At 44.6% G+C, this 17,081-nt stretch overlaps 1 protein-coding gene across 2 annotated transcripts in view; it reads left to right on the top strand.

Annotated features, from left to right (window-relative positions):
• The window catches only part of LOC119441946 (116 kDa U5 small nuclear ribonucleoprotein component-like), a 47,139-nt gene extending 30,729 nt beyond the window's left edge, over positions 1 to 16,410 (top strand). For both annotated transcript variants that reach the window (XM_037706626.2, XM_049661761.1), the window contains exons 19-24: positions 5,148 to 5,361; positions 6,497 to 6,584; positions 7,013 to 7,226; positions 8,576 to 8,729; positions 13,174 to 13,281; positions 16,224 to 16,410. In XM_037706626.2, the coding sequence (XP_037562554.1) occupies positions 5,148 to 5,361; positions 6,497 to 6,584; positions 7,013 to 7,226; positions 8,576 to 8,729; positions 13,174 to 13,281; positions 16,224 to 16,319 (874 nt within the window). In that variant the 3' untranslated portion in view covers positions 16,320 to 16,410. The remainder of the gene's footprint in view (positions 1 to 5,147; positions 5,362 to 6,496; positions 6,585 to 7,012; positions 7,227 to 8,575; positions 8,730 to 13,173; positions 13,282 to 16,223) is intronic.
• The last annotated feature ends 671 nt before the right edge of the window (positions 16,411 to 17,081 follow it).

Genomic DNA, 17,081 nt, shown 5'->3' with positions numbered 1-17,081 from the left:
CGTCCAAATTATCCAGTTTGGCTGAGACTAAGGTGGTCGGATATTTCATAGCTAAGGTTGCAAATGAAGATATTGTATTGCTCTGATTTGAATATGATTGTTAGCACAAAGGTTACAAAAAGGAAGCAAAGTGCATAGATTTCAGTTAAACCTAGGTGTCTTGAACTGCTGTTTATGTAGGAAGAATGAAAAAAAAATTTTTTTTCAAATTGAAATATTTTTTTTATTCCCTTGTTAAAGCACAGCAGATGTGTACCTATGCCAATCTTGGCGGTCACACTCCTGCGCTAATTGTTCCAAACAAAAAGATAGACCAAAATTGCCCCTACCTGCGCCAGAACCAGTCTTGGAATTGGATGGCATCTTCCGCTTGCAACTGCACCGCCACCGTGACAAATCCTGCACAGCCTGACCAGCTCCGTGCCGTGCGTTTGTTAATCCTGCTCTTGCCATCTGAAACCCTAATTTCTTTGTAGCTGGTAGCGCTAGACAACAGTCACAAAATAACAGTAAACAATCGTTACCTCGAACTCTGGCATCTCGAAATATTGGTTAAGTCAAGCTTTTTTTATGGCCGTGATGTCAACTCATGTTTTTTACCGCTTATATTGACAAATTTTTGCACCGGATTCCGGATACCTTGAAATCTCGACTTGGGAAATACAAGGGAAAAAAGCAACGGGGCAGTGTCAGCAGCATCGCTGGCACTTGCTTTGTACCTGGCGGCAGGTCGCTAGCTGTGCCGTGCCGAGCTTTTCACTTATATTTTCCCCTTCGTTCTATATCTCACCGCTTGTGCACACTTGCTCGGCTGCTCTATGCCACTTTGCTGTGATCTCGGCCTCACGCAGAAACGGTCAGCAGGAGTCTAAGCTTTTTTTTTTTTTTTAAAGACGGGAGTCTTTCTTGGGCTACTTAAACACGAAAAACTTTGTCTGTCTGTCGCTCGATTCAACCGCCCAGCCAAAACCACCCATACTACTAACACTGGTGGGACAGGATCATACACATCAACATTATACAACGCAAAGGAAACCTCAAGCCTATTTGAGGCAAAATATATGTACATAACCGTGATCCGCGGCGTTCATTTAATTAAGAATACACATAGGACTGGCTTTTACGTTCGTAAATGAAAAATCAAAGCGTGAGAAATGGTGTCGAAGAGACGGTATGCGTTAAAAACAAGCCGACTGAAGCCTCGGCTCTGTAGCCGGCTGTGAGCCAACAGTAATCAAAGGTCCCAACAGATGGCGCGAGAGCAGGGCGAACACGGGAAATTTGGATTGAATTCAGCAAAACCTCCATTGCATCCATCATGGGAGGAATGAGAGGGGAGGGGTGGGAAGGGGGAAAAGAGAGGGTGTTACGTATCAGGGGCGGCAGAAGACTATCGTCTTTCGACGTCATTTGCAGCGAAGCGAGTAGATATGCGGCCAATTTTTTCTCTCCCTCTCAGGAGGACGCTATCACTGATGCATAAATGTGGTCACAGCTTATTAATAGGGAGCTTGAGCAAGATGATCGGCACTTTTGAGGAGGACTGGCGCTTTTGGGCCTACGTGGTGTTGCCCAAAAGAAGCCACCATGCAAGCTCACACCGTTTCAGCGAGATCGTCATGCTTGCTCAACGGGATGGCGAAAATGCCATGTCACTTGTTAGTTAATTCAGGTTTAATGGCACAAAAGCGACAAAGGCCATGCTGCGCCAACCACATGTCACTTGTGGTCGTCTGCTAAAAGCATGGCACTTTCGTTCTTCCACAGTTCAGTTTTGGTTTTCGAAGTTAAATTGGCTGGAAGTCATTATGATGCAGAAAGTAGCAGCGTCATCTTTTTGCATCTCTGGAAGCGATTATGCTCGGATGATTGGATTCAAATATTGCATTGCAATTATGATCAATCGTCTTTACTCCGTTCCAAGCACACTATCTTGGCACAGTGCCAGTAATGCCATTGCTCATAGACACCGACGTGTCCGTTGCCACTGCATTCGAAAGTGACCGAGATTATTACTGGCAGCATTTTGGAAAGGCTTCATGCTGTACCCTTTGCCCATTGCAGAGTAGCTGGCTTGTGTAACTAGCTTCATGGTATTTTCTGTGCCCTTCACTGTATTAAGAAATCTGTCTGTTGTTGTCATTCTAACAGTGACAATATAATGAACACGAGCATAACAAATTATTGGATATAATTAAGGAAGGCTAAAAGTTTTCTTTGCTGATATCAGCATGTAAGGAAAAAATGTTTTAAACAAGCACAAGAAATGAAGGTATTTTTGTGTCGAAGGCAGCTTTATTATAACAAGGTTTTGCTGTATTTACTGCATTGGTCAAAGTAAAACGAGCACTCACCTAAGATTGAAAGAAAGCAAACATGTAATATACGTTTCGGGGCTGCTGTGAGTCCCTTGTTCAGAATCACAATCTTTAATCAGTTTGATGATTGTGAACAAGCGCCCTTGAAACATCAATTATATGTTTATTTTCTTTCAACCTTAGGTGAGTGCTCACTTTATTTTGACCTTGCATCACACTCACTTGACAAGTTTTTGTTGAACATGGACAGTATTTCGTTTCATAAATAGCAGGCAGCACTGTGTAAGCAATGCAAGCAGTGCAGTCTTAGAAGTGTCACACCGCACGTTTCAAAGCGGAGTTGTTCTTGATCTGCAATGTTTTCTCCGAAACAACTACAGTCAACAACCGATTTTTCAGACACCCAATTTTTCGAACAGGCCCAATAATTCGGACGCCTTCGCGGCACCACCACGTACCCCATAGAGTCAATGTATAAGAACGTATGTAATTTCGGACGCAAAAAACCTTCGCCGTCCGACTTTCTGTACTTTTTTGAAATTAACAACGGGTCTGAAGGGGCATTAATCGTCGGCACCATCGCCGCCATTTTGATTATCTGGCCTCCTCGAACCGGCGCTTTTGCACGCAGATCCGCTGGAAGCCGTAGCCACCACTGTGGCAACGCTATGTCTAGCAACTTCGACGTTTGCTACCAAGCTTCTTTCTGTCTATTGCCATGTTTTTCATTGAAAGAACATGCCGCTGTTAGCAATGGCGTCGACTCAGCCTTTGTAATCCTCGCCAGTGTCCTGGAAGCTCGGAAAGCATGGCGCGTTGTATAATGCCGGTTCTTGAAAGGCAGCTTCGCCTCAATACAGCAGTGTGATGCAGTAAAGCATAAGCAAAGTATTGCGGTGAAGCATATTAAGAGTGGGAAGGGGAAATTTTTGCGGGACACCGTATCTATTCCTTAATTATACACGCATGCACCTGCCGTCTCCTATCACAGTATGAGCACCACTACGCCTAATAAGTGTACTGGCAGGCCTTCAGAGCTATTTCGGACGTGCCTGTGGCAACTTGAGCTCTTGGGGACAGTAAAAGACATGCATTCGATTTTTCGGACATTCTCGCGGCCTCTAAGGAGCCCGAAAAATCGGACGTTGACTGTACTTCATATATTACAACTACTACGACTTGCGGATGGATGTTTATGTCAAATGACATACCATATTTATTCAATTATTGGGCGGTCACGATTATAAGGTGAGGGTGCAGTTGCGGGACCCAAGAAAAAAAACCTCAAGTATGCCACTAGTATAAGGTGATATAGAGTAGCCGAATGATTATTCAGACTTGGTGGGGATTGCCCGAACTATTGAATTATTCATACAGCCAAAATGCAAAATGGCAACCATGAAATAGGGTGAAGAGAGCTTCAAACACGGATTGTGGGTTACATGCGAATGGCTGCCTTTAGGTGTGGCTTCAGAGCAATGCAAATTTCGCTTTATAGTGTGGCTTCATGGTATCGCAGCGTGCGCTGCTGTAAAGCCACACCTAAAGGCAAAATTGGCGTATAGGAGGGGCATGACTTCAAGGCTAAAGATTCTGGGAAAAAAACCTTGCCTTATATTCGAATAAATACGGTATTAGTACTTGCACATATTTGTGCTTCTAATAGGCAACATATTATGTTTTCATCGCGAAGGCAAGTGTTGCACTGTGAATGCTGGTCGCAGAAACATGTTACTCTCCTCGTTTGGTGGTAAATAGGTTCGGATCTCCGACGTCTTTTATGAAATAAATACGCGAGATTTCGTATTTCGGGATAAAAGTGCGAGACATCGAATAACATGGCGCGTACCTGATAATATGTGCGACGCACTACTTTTTGGTCGCAGATGCACACAGTGAGAGAAGTCTCTCTAGCCTTTGTAGTGTTGCCTGTTATGCATGAAACGGTATATATACCGAATTTACTCGTATAATGAATGCACTTTTTTTCCTGAAAATATGCGCAAAGTTGGGAGGTGCATTCATTATGGAGGGTAAAATTTTGAGAGATCTTTTTTCCGCGGCCACCTCTAAAAAAATTGCAGTTTCACCCTAAAGGCGAACCATCGATTGCGATAGCAAATGTGTAGACAGCTACACAAAGTAAGGATAATAGTTCTATCGGCCATATTAAACTTGAAAACATTTGCTAACTATGTAAATTAACAAGCATGGTGTCAGCGCTCACAGGCAAACATGAACACATCACACTCAATGACCACGAACACTCGCTGTCAAAATGTTGGCATGATGAAGCGCAGCAGCAACAGCGAGCGAAGTGACCTTTGTGCTGTGTATCGCTTCAATGCAGACTGAGTAGCGAGAATGGAGCATGCACGAAAGTATAAGCCGCCACTGCACTGTTAGACTCAGCCCCCAAAGCAGATCGCTTTCAAGATAAGGTGCACGTGGCCTCACCGTTCGCGCGACAGAATACGGCGCGTTTCCTCCCTCAAACGCAGGAGATTGAGGCCCAATCATAGGCGCCAACGGCAGAAATGCACCTGGAGTGTCCATATAATAAAAGTAGGAGACACACGGTACGATTCGGCATTCGATTCGGCGTCTGATACGGTATCCGAAACAATCGTACCCGCCGGACACCATATCAGACGCCGAATCGTACCGTGTCTCTCCTACTTCACGGCAGCAAGTTCAGGGTGCGTTCAATGCGAGGAAAAGAAGAAACACACTTCCTAATTGGAAAAGGGGGAGGGGTGCGTTCATTACGCGAGTAAATACGGTATTTACTGTAGTATGTGCTTCGGTGTTTATCATTTGTCTTGGCAGGAACAAAATCACCATGATTGCTGAGCCGCTGGAAAAGGGCCTGGCAGAGGACATTGAGAATGAGGTGGTGCAGATCACATGGAACCGGAAGCGCTTAGGAGAATTTTTCCAGACCAAGTATGACTGGGATCTGCTTGCAGCTCGTTCCATCTGGGCATTTGGACCTGATGCTACAGGCCCCAATATTCTTGTGGATGACACCTTGCCCTCTGAGGTAACTTGAGTCTTTGCATTTGTCTTGACACAGTTTTCAAATTTGCTCATTTTGCAGTCATTAAGCATCTGAAGTCTAGTAGTGTTACAGCAAGGTGCTTTTCAACCAGCTGTCTGCTATGGTACTTGAGCAATTTTAATGCAGTTGCCGACTGATAATTCGGACATGCTTGATTATTCAGGCAGCTTCATGGCACCACCACTGGCCCAATAAACTTTATGCATAAGAACGACCGAAATTTCTCGCGTCTAACAGCATGCAATTCAATAAATCGGGCTCTGCCTTCATGACTGCTTGCTAATTTGGCCAACGAGTCAAGCAGAAATAGCATTGCAGTCGAACCAACTTATAACAATGTTCAAATGCCAGTAAAATTTCATTGTTATAACCGGGTTGCACTCTAAAAAAAAAAAAAACTAAGGGTAGACAGACATCAAAACCTTTTAAATTAAACAGAAAGAACTACAGTCAAGCCTACTTACAACATTACCGGTTTTAACAATACAGTAAAACATTGTTGATACGATCCCATTTCGTGTGATTTCCCGGCATCGTCGTTCGGGATCGAAAACACTAAAATGACCCAATACAGTCACGCATCTTTTTTACCAGTTAATACATTCCTGTAAAACCTGATTTTTATCATAATTAACTAGATATGTGGGACTTTTGATCCTGTAAACGAGTCCTTTGTGCTCCTTTGTCTGCATTTCAGTTTGTTATGTGCAGTTGTTCACATTTTGGACTAGAACACACTATAGAAAGAAGCGAGTAATACTAAGAGGTTCAAGGTACCGAGAAAAATACAGTAATCCCTCGTTATAATGAAGTGAGTGAGACAGCGAAAACATTCAAAGCCGTAATTTGGTAAAAGTGACTACTCCCTAAAAGCTAAGAAAGTAGAGCTGAAATAGCACAATCCGCTGAAGTTTAATACGGGTTTCACACGGCGAATTTTCTATCATCTCGATTGTATTCGAAATCAATTGCACGAAAGAATAAAGTAAGTGTGCATCTTGGTATCACTTTTCTGGGCAAACATTATTCCCTTGCGTGTTGATTTGACATGTATAGTAATCGTTTATCTCTTCATTTCCAACACTATAGTGTGTGCTGTGCTGCTTTCCTTTTCCAGGTTGACAAAGGGCTTCTCAGTATGGTGAAAGACAGCATTGTCCAAGGTTTTCAGTGGGCCACGCGAGAAGGACCTCTTTGTGAAGAACGTAAGACATTACTGTCTTCTCATATTGTTATTTGCTCCCTCCAAAGTGAGAAAGTAATAAATGTCATGTGGTACCTGGTGCATCATTGTACTGCATACAACATCTATGATTTCCTTGGAAACATCAAAGCATCGAGGTCAGCTTCAGGAGCTTTGCCATTAGTTAAAAAAAAAAAATTTTCTTATACAGTGCTGGCCATCTTAGAGATTTTCCACTAGATCTAATGGATTTTAGGCTTTCTTTTTTGCTTAGTGTGCCAAAGTATTACAATATGTGTGGCCTTTGACTTTCCATCAGCAACTCTGCTTTCAAGATCAGAGACATTATTTTGCTCCCAGCATTTCTCTAAGGTGTTCCAGTTGACATGACTGTATTTCCGGAGTGCTAGCAACCTGCACTGTGCTGATTTGCTGACACTTTAATCACAGCCATCCGTAACTGCAAGTTCAAGATCTTGGATGCTGTAATAGCAAATGAGCCCATTCATCGTGGAGGTGGCCAGATCATCCCAACGGCTCGACGTGTGGCATATTCTGCATTCCTGATGGCTACTCCGCGACTCATGGAGCCGTACTACTTTGTGGAAGTGCAAGCCCCTGCTGACTGCGTCTCCGCTGTCTACACAGTGCTTGCTAGGAGGAGGTTGGTGCCCATGTTTGGTTGCTGCATTCACTAAATTGCATTGCGTTTTCCTCTACTTTTTGTTGTAAGTTTCTTTTGTGGTTAAAAAAAAAAAAAAAACAGGATCGCAGAAGATGGAGACTTCAAATGATCAACACTGTCCAAACAAGGGATGTTACTGGCGATAACATTTCGACTATTGGATTTGTCTGTGAAAACCCGGACAGAGATAAGTCTCCTTGTCGAAACGTTGGCTTCAGGGGCATCTCTTGTTCAACCGCTTTGATCTTTTGTGGCTGGTGTTAGGCTTTCATATAGAGCTGGGCAGAAATTGTGGAACCTAATTGGGTTTCGATTCTGCACCATGTCTTCATGCCAGGCATGTTGGCACATTTTAAGTGCGAAGCACTTTAGGGGCCTGGGCTGTCGTTATCTAATGTGATGTCATGTCATCGTGGTCACACACAAAAATAAGATCTGCCGAAAACTCGCGTCTCGTTCATTGGGATATAACCAAAATTGGCATGGAAGGGTACGAATGTATGACTAACATGACTGATAGGTTGTGACATCAATAACATCACATGCTTGTCAGTTACGTCACGATTAACTATAATAAAATCATGTAAGTAGTAATCCTTCGGCGTTAAGTGATGGCCGTAAATGCATAGATCCTGGTGCCGATCAGACATCGACAGTCTGATGCACTGCAGCCACTTCACTCGCCTGTTGCCTTGCAGAGGGACACGATGATGCTGCTTGACATGTCGCCAATCGCTAGATTTGAAAAGAAACTTCTAGACCAACACTGATTACGCAGCTCAGGTGAACACGGAGCACTTTTTAACTCGGACAACACTTGCTGTGTGCCGGAAGTGCTTGAGTGTAGCTATAAATTCTCGTTGGGTATTCTCTTTCTGTTAGCTTTATTTATAGAAACAAATTACCAACATTGCAACTATTATGAACATTTGTTCACCACAATTTAAGTTGGAAAAATTATCGGTGACGCAATGTAGGTAGCCAATCGGATAGTTCGTCCAACTGATCTCACCCTCGCCAGCTACTTAGATTGGAATAGGGCGTCTAAATACCCAGGGAAGTGCCACTGCAATCGGAAGCAATGCACATTTTTAAATCCTTATAGTAAGTTACACGCTTTATGCAGAACCCTTAAATGTATCACTTAATGATCAAAAGGACCTACTCTAACACTCAGTATGCTTGTACAAGGTCATTTCAGGGTCCCTTTAATACATAGTGTAGTTCTTTTACTGAATTCTTTGATATCTTTCCTCTTTTGTTGACAGTTATGAACTTTGTCTTGACGTATATAGAGCACGTTGTCAATGTTTGTTTCTGGCTTGCAGAGGTCACGTCACACAGGATGCACCTGTCCCTGGGTCCCCACTGTACACGATCAAGGCTTTCATTCCAGCCATCGACTCATTTGGGTTTGAAACTGACCTCCGGACCCACACCCAAGGCCAAGCCTTCTGCCTGTCGATGTTTCACCACTGGCAGGTGAGAGAGCACTTCATCTCTTTAACATTTGCTTGTAGTCAGCTTAACAGTAAAGTAACTGTTCAAAGTGAGCAGCATTTAAGACATTTGTGTTATGCATGCTTTATGTGATGTCACTGTGGAAATATGACTTCAAATGCCGCCTGACTGGCTTGTGCAAGGGCACAGTGTCCTTCACTGTTGCCTGCATGTAGCCATAGATACCCTCCACTGACAAGCTCTTCAGAAATGGTTCTCGAGTGGCCACACAGCTCTGAAACGCTCCTCACAGCATTTGACTTGTTAAGCTGCATGTGGTTACTACCATATACAGTGCAACCTTGATTATATGTCCCCCGGTCATGCAACAGCACACATTTTACGACGAATTGGTTTGGTCTCAGCAACCCCCCCCTAGAAATAATGTATTAAAAACCTCGATTATACAACTCCACCTCGTACAACGCCTCTCTGGTACTGTTGGAGGGGCAAGAAAAAAAAGAAGGTCCTAAGCAGACACAGGCTGGCACGTGAGCACACTGCAGCCGCCTGATAATGGGTATGCAATACCGGTATTTGCCCGAATGTAAGGTGACCGCGATTGTAACGCGAGGGGCGACTTTCCAGTCATGCAAAACAAAAATAAAACCACGAAAGTAACACGATATGAGCGGGAAAAGAAATGGTACCTTTATTCAAGGAATTGCAATTTGGAAACTAGTTCTCTTCACTCATCATCGTTGTCTGAAGAGACGGAGCTTTCCTTGGGCGGTATTCTCATGCGATCACTTTCGTAGGTAGTTTCATTTTCGCGAAATTTCGAATGACTCGGCAGTCAAAGTGTCCCTGACAAGTGTTTCTGGCGCTGTCCTAAGCTCGCTATCAGTGCGAAGATAGCTGTCAGCTGTTCACTTTGAGATCTTCATTGCCATGACGAGCCGAGTCCCGCGAAAGCAAAACTACAGTTAAACCTGGATATAACGAAATTGACAAATTCCTGAAAAACTTCGTTATAAAGAGGATTTCGTTATATGCAGGTTTGGCCCAAAAATTTGAAAAAGAAACGCTTACCGTATTTACTCGATTCTTACCGCTTACCAATGGCGTCGTGTAGTGTCACCTAGTGTCAGGTTAGTGAAGTGAAGCGCAGAGACACTTGCGCAGTAACCAAAGAGTGGCGCTGCCAGCGCGTAAAAAAATTTTTTTTTTAATTTTAATTTTTTCTCCTTCGGCAACATCTACTAGAAAAGGAGAGTGCTGGCTTGGCGGGCTAGGCCAGCTTCAGGAAGCGGCGGGATCAGGTTTGAATGAAGGGGGGGGGGAAAGGTCACACCCGCGGTGGCAAGATCGCCGGGTCGAGGGATGCAGGCCCGCCTCTCGCATGCACGCACACATACGCTCACTCTCGCCTCGCAGTCGCCGTGAATTGGAGCGCACCAAGCGTGACGCCGCCGCTTCGCATTCCGTCGCGGCGGAGAAGGTGCTTCCGGTTGCTGCTCGTGCAAAAATGACAAAATTTGGGTGGAATCTCTAGGTTGTCGGCGGGGAAAATTCGTTATTTCGAGGGGGTCTCCCGCTGCCACTTCGTTACGTAGAGATCTCAAATACATGTGCTTCTATGGAGTAACAGCGGGGAATAGAAAAACTTTGTTATATCCAGGAATTCGTTATATGGAGGTTCGTTATACCGTATTTACTCGAATCTAGGCCAACTCCGATTCTAAGCCGACCCCCCAAAAGTTCGATGCCAGAAAAAAAAAAACTTACCTCGAATGTAGGCCGAACGAAAAAGTGAGGACAGCATTCGCAAAATGAAACAGCATTTATTAAATATGAACATGCCGAGCTCATTCTATGTCACCATCGCTGCTAGCCTTGTCGCTATCTGCCTTACTGCTGACATCTTCAAACAGTGCACTATATTCAGTACTATCAAGCGCATTAGAGATGCTGCACTTTTTGAAGGAGCGCACTATCAATGTACCGGGTAAGTGCCATCCTCGTTGTGGCACACGCATAAAGCATCTCCCCTGGCCACCTCCAACGACACACGTTTATCTTATCGATGTTGAAGTTCCGCCCGGCTTGAACATTTGACGATGCCTCTATGGCTAGCACAACTACCGTATTTACTCGATTCTCACACGCCTTCGATTGTAACGCACGCCCGTTTTCTATGAGGAAAAAAAAAAGTCCTTTACAGTGCCACGCATTTCATGCTTTCAAACAGAAATACAACTTTCTGTCATTTGGAAAAACGGATTTCCTCCTGATGCACTGAAGTTGCGATGAATAAAAAAAGTCACAGTTTCGCCCGAAAGGCGATGCATCGAATGCGATAGCAAATTAGTGAACCGCCATACGAAGTAAGGATTGCACTTTTATCGGCCGTATAAAGTTGCAAACATGAACACATCTCGCTCGTTGCCCGCTGAAACGAACTGTCAAAATGCTGGAGACAAAGCGCGCGTTCGTGCTAGCATGCCTCTCACTTCAACGCGGCAAAAATACGGCACGCGGCGGACTTTCCCCATCGCAGATTGCTTTCAAGATAGGGCCAAGGCGATCGTATCGCCGAAGTGGATCGTCGCAGATTACGTCCTGCTTCAGTCCACTGAAACCGTTCTGCATTGCTTTGCTGGCGAAAATACTCTCCTTCTGTTTGCACCAGTCCCGCTCACAAGTTTTGGATTCTCCGATCGCCCGTGATGCGACCCGATTTCCATCCGGCTCCGCTCACATGATCACTTTCCTTTTAAATGCGGCATCATGATGAACTCGGTACTTCATGCTGATAGAGCAGATGCCGAGAACGTGAAGACAGATGGTAGACTATTGCCTAAGCACATGTACTGCAGCACACGGAGGAAGCTACGGCATGCTACAGGTAGCTAGGCTAGAGAGTAGCTAGGCTCGACGCGCGTGTCAGGTGGCCATTTTGAAATGCCAACGCAGATTTCGGGTCATGTTAAAAGTGCGCGTTAGATTCGAGTAAATACGGTATTCGTTAGAAAGCGGCACTATAGTGGCACCTGTTTGGTGCCATTACGATAACGCCACACTGCGCGCCAATGCTGCACCATACCCATATTACAGATATGACGCAGGTCAAAATGGCGACGTCCCTCGTGTACTTCAGTTGGCTACTGGCGTGGCTAGTAGCGGCTGCGATACTGACTGGCGCGTTTTTTAAAATCCTTGAATCTAAGCCGACCCTATAGTTTCGTATATGATTATTTGAAAAAAACTATCAGCCTAGATTCGAATAAATACGGTAAGCAGGTTTAACAGTATATCCAAAAGTGACCGCTCGAGAATCAAGTCATCTTCCGTGCTGTCGAGCTTGTTCGAGACTTAAGTACTGTAGTAGCAGAGTCACACGATAGATAAAGCATTGATAGCGATAACAAAGTATTCGACAGTTACGTGAACGTTCATAGTTTTATCGGCTGCATAAATTGCAGTAAACATTTGCTTACTGATTAAATTAACAAGCATGGTGTCACGCATGCACAAGCAAGCATGAACAGACCTCACGCGATGACCGTGAACACTCACTGCCACAATGCTGGCGTGATGAAGAGCGTAGGCAGAGAGGAGTGAACGCTTTGTCTACCTCCCGCTTCAACGCATCTCCGCAACTTGAGATACACAACTTCCAGCACCTCCAGCACTAGGCATGTTGGAAGGCTGTGCACATGAAGCCACTAGCCGTCCTGGCCAGCCCAACCTTGCACCTGCTGCAGATTACTTCCAATGTAAGGCGCGTGGCCATGTGCACGCAGCCACGACAGCCATGCGCTGCACCAGCCAGGCTAGAGGAGAAGACTACCCTTGTGCGCATGGAAAGACGGTGTGCATCAAGTCACCATCCTTGTCGGTTCACCCTCGCACTCACAGCATACGATGTGTGAGGCACAATAGAATTTCATTGCACTTAGACTTAATACGAAACATGACTGCGAGAGGATCGTGCATTTAGTACTATAGTACCACTGTTCATGTTTATCACTGTTATCGCCACAAATGGCAGGGACAATTGGCCTAAACAAAAATAAACAGTCGGACGCTGACACTACGCACGCTTCGAATACAGAACTATAGGTGATGTAGAATGCGTCGATGCGAATGCGTGATATGTATGCTGCATGTACATTGCAATTGCCATTTATGATCTTCGTAATCAGGCAGTATGCGACGTGAGATTTCAGACATGACCAGCTGAATTCACTGCTGCCAGCGAGGATGCTACTCCACTTCGGTGGCAGCTCTCTGTTGCACGGCACGCGATACTTATGGCAAAATATTGCCATATGTATTTGATCAAGATGATCAAACCACATTTTTGAAGTAAATTTATAGCAATTAAGTCAGTCCTTTAAGTTTCTTAAGGAGTCAAATCTATGTCAAGCAAAGCTTTATGGGGGCCGATCAGTAATGCCACTTTTACTTATGCTCTTTTCAGATTGTGCCTGGTGATCCCTTGGACAAAAGCATTGTAATCCGTCCCCTTGAGCCGCAGCCAGCCCCTCACCTTGCAAGAGAGTTCATGATCAAGACACGCAGGAGGAAGGTACGTGTTGCCTTGCACCTGTTTCAGTGCTCTGTGACTTGTCATTATAAGTGTCTGTCCCAGCAAAATTACAGAAATGCACAGACAGGAATACTGAACAAGATAAAACCAATTCTCAAAGTGGTTGACATAGATTTTGGTTCCTGTATCAGGACACCAATGCCATCACCATTAAAATAAGCTCAATTGTATTTCTGACATAGCAGCACAAATATGCACTACACATTTTTGTATTTACTCGCGTAATGAACGCACTCGCTTAATGAACACTCTCCTAACTTTAGTCGTGAAATTTTGGATTTTTCTTTCTCCTGCGTAATAAATGCACCCTGAATTTGCTGCTGTGAAGTAGAAGAGACACGGTATGATTCGGCTCTACCCGCATTCAAGGGAGGAAAGGGGGGAAGAAACGTGCCGTATTTTGTCGCGCGCATGGCGCCGGGAGAAGGGGAGGGAGGGCGGCACAGCAACTGCGCATTATCTTGAAAGTGCTTTACATCGGGGGCTGAGTCTAGGTGCGACGGCGGCTTATACCTTTGTGCGTGCTCCGTTATCGCCGCTCAGTTCGCATTGAAGCGACAAACGGCACGAAGGTCACTTCGCTCGTTGTTGCTGCCGCACTTTCTCACGCCAGCGTCTTGACAGCGAGTGTCCGCAGTCATCGAGTGTGATGTGTTCATGCTTGCCTGTGCGCGCTGCCACCATGCCAGTTAAATTACTTTGCAAATTTATAAGGCCAATAACACTACTATCCTTACTTCGTACAGCTGTCTACGCATTTGCTATCACAATCGATGGTTTGCCTTTCGGGCGAAACTGCGACTTTTTTTAGAGGTGGCCACGGAAAAAAAATTGCTCAAAATTTTCCCCATAATAAACACACCCCAAATTTGCGCATATTTTTCGGGAAAAAAAGTGCATTCATTATGCAAGTAAATACGGTACTGTGATTGGTCTAAAGTTCTGTCAGTGCTTGCTCAAGTACAGTCGAACCCACTTATAACGATATCATTTTTATCGATATATCGGTTACAACAATGAGAAGCTGCTGCACCGTCAACTTTAATATGTTTTCTATAGTGAAATAACCCGCTTACTACAATGCCCCCATGCCGCATTATCCATTATAACGATGAAGTCTCGCTACTGAGTGTCCATGCCGAAATGTAATGGAATGCGAAATCCTTGAAAGGAAAAAGAGAAATTCAAGCCGCTGCACGCTGCCGCACACTGTTTTCCAGCCTTCTCCGTACCGTCAGCTTCATGCGCCTCTCCCCTGTCACCCTTCCACCCATTCGAACATGAATGGGCTACGCCCATAGCTTTGCGCCACGCCACCCTCCGAAACACAAATGGACTGCGCCAACTAAGCACTGATAGTGCTGGGTGCTGCTTCCAGATTGCTTGCAGGCCCTTCATTCTGCACAGTTCTGCCTACGAATTAAGCCGCTCGTGCTCGTCTTTGTTGGTTGCATCGAATTCGTTCCTAGCCACGTGGTTTCTCAGCCTCGTTTGAGTCACCGCCAAAATGGAACATGGCTGATCCGCCCGCTGATCATCAGCAATGCACCACGTTGCTGGTGAAAAGAAAGCGCACCGACATACATTTTGAAATGAAGTGCTTCTAACTGATGAGGCGGTCGTCGCGAGCGTGCTTGCATCGGAAAAATGACGAGCACAGTGATGACAACGACGGCAGCAATGACGTGGTAGGGCAGGCTGCCTCAACTTTGTCCTCGCAAGAGGCCCTGCAGATGATTCAGTCCCTCTGGGGCTTCGTTTTCACGAGGGACCTTCCGCTGCACTACATGGAGCACCTTGATGCCTCGGAGAAGGATGTCTGCAAGCTTTGCGTAAAGCAAGCAAAGCTGACGGACATAGGGTTTTCTCATGCAAGTCAGTAAGAAGTACGCGGCGGAATGTTTGTGGCGATCTCGCTCCAGCGTTTCTTATGGATTTCTCAAGCTGAGGGGCTGCCGCGGCAACCTTCTCGCATTTTTTAAAAGGCCCTTTTTGAGGCTACTAAAGTGATGCCTTGGCGGAGCTCGCATGTCACTTGCCGCTCGTGTCCCCGCTTTGCAATTGTTATAGCAGTGCCATTCTTGAATGCCGACTGCAGCGGCTTGTTACACGCAATTGGAGCGTGCAGGAAGCAGAGTCAAACAGTTAAACGAGTCAACATAATCGGCAGCCGGATGGAAAATGGTGGTGGGGAAGGGCACTGGCCTCCCTGCCGTAATAGTTTCTCACAAAAGCTCTGCCATCCTCCTATTTCTTTTTTTTTTTTCTTTTTTTTTCATGCAACCCAGTTATAACAATTATCGGTTACATTAATGGACTTTTTGTGTCACTTGATTATTGTTATAAGTGGGTTTGACTGTACTGGGTGTTGCTAAAAAAAATGTTGATTTTGATGCAGTTGAACAGTGGTGCCATCTGGAACTGCTACAGTCAAAGGTGCATTTCCCCATACCAGTGCCAGATGGTGCCACCAAATGATCTGTGGTGTCACCACAGATAACACACTTCAGCTTTATTGGCAATGACATTAAACAGTACACACTGCAAAATGCTACCTCCGTGAAAAATTTGATCAGGAACCAGCCATCAGTTTATCCGAAAGAGTCGTGTACACCTGGCGACACTTAGTATGTAGAATCATATACAGTGGGACCTCGTTAATACGATCTTCACGGGAACCGGAAAATAAAACATATCATCCGAAAATCATATCATCCTAAGTATTATCCAACCAAATCGTTCTATTGGGAAAAGAAAAAAAACGTATCATCCCGAAAAATGTATTACGCAGAATCGTATCAACAAGGTTCCACTGTATTTGAGGGTTTCCAGGCTTGCTTCTTTAATGCATGTTCATACTCCAGTGTGTACTTCTTTATTCTGAAATATGTGCACCAAACTCCTTGGGTCTTCTTCTACAGGGACTGAGTGAGGATGTCAGCATCAACAAGTTCTTCGACGACCCTATGTTGCTGGAGCTTGCACGACAGGATGTCATGCTGTCGTACCCATTGTAAACTACCAGAATCCTATGTGTACAGTTTCCTTTTCTCATCTGTTTTACAGAATAAATGCATCATTTTTCCATGTTTTGTATGTGTCACCTGACCCTCAATGCTGAAATAATTTGTCTTTGGTCAACAGTGCATAATGATACTTTTAACAGCAGTGCTATGAATGAGCGGTCATCATAATTGAAGATTTTAATGATGGACTGGTGTTAATACAGCACCAAACTCCAAGCACATTTTTCAACAGTTTATGGTGCTTTATGGTGTTATCATATGTACATTTCTCTTTGTGATCGTGTACCTGGCACAATTGCTGTAGTCAACATTTTTTTTTTTTTTTTGCCAATCCTACAGGTCAAAATGAAATGTTTTGGAATGCTTACATTGGCACTTTCCTGTTCGCAAACAAAAGCAGTCTGAACTGTTGAATTTCTCAAAGGCTTGCACCTGCTCTTGCACCCTCTTCGGTGATGCTGCCAACATGGGTGTGCGCCTTCACAGGAGCTCTTTTTAACCCCTTAACTGCTGATGTCGAATTAACTCATCATGACAAAGGTTGCACTACCTTCTAATTTTGACACATATTATACACCATGTCTCTTAATATATATATTTTTTTTCGAACACGAACAGTAAAAGCATTATAGGCTTTCCTGGTATGATACTTTTGGAAACAAATGGCAACATAAATGTGGATTTTTAAAGCACTTTTCATCATATATTCAAAAATATTTTATGGCAGTTAAGGGGTTTAGCAGCACCAGCTGC

The sequence above is a fragment of the Dermacentor silvarum genome, chromosome 2, assembly GCF_013339745.2.
Source record: "Dermacentor silvarum isolate Dsil-2018 chromosome 2, BIME_Dsil_1.4, whole genome shotgun sequence".
NCBI lineage: Eukaryota > Metazoa > Arthropoda > Arachnida > Ixodida > Ixodidae > Dermacentor > Dermacentor silvarum.
The sequence above is the reverse complement of the archived record's forward strand: the minus strand, read 5'-3'. Positions and strand labels throughout refer to the sequence as shown.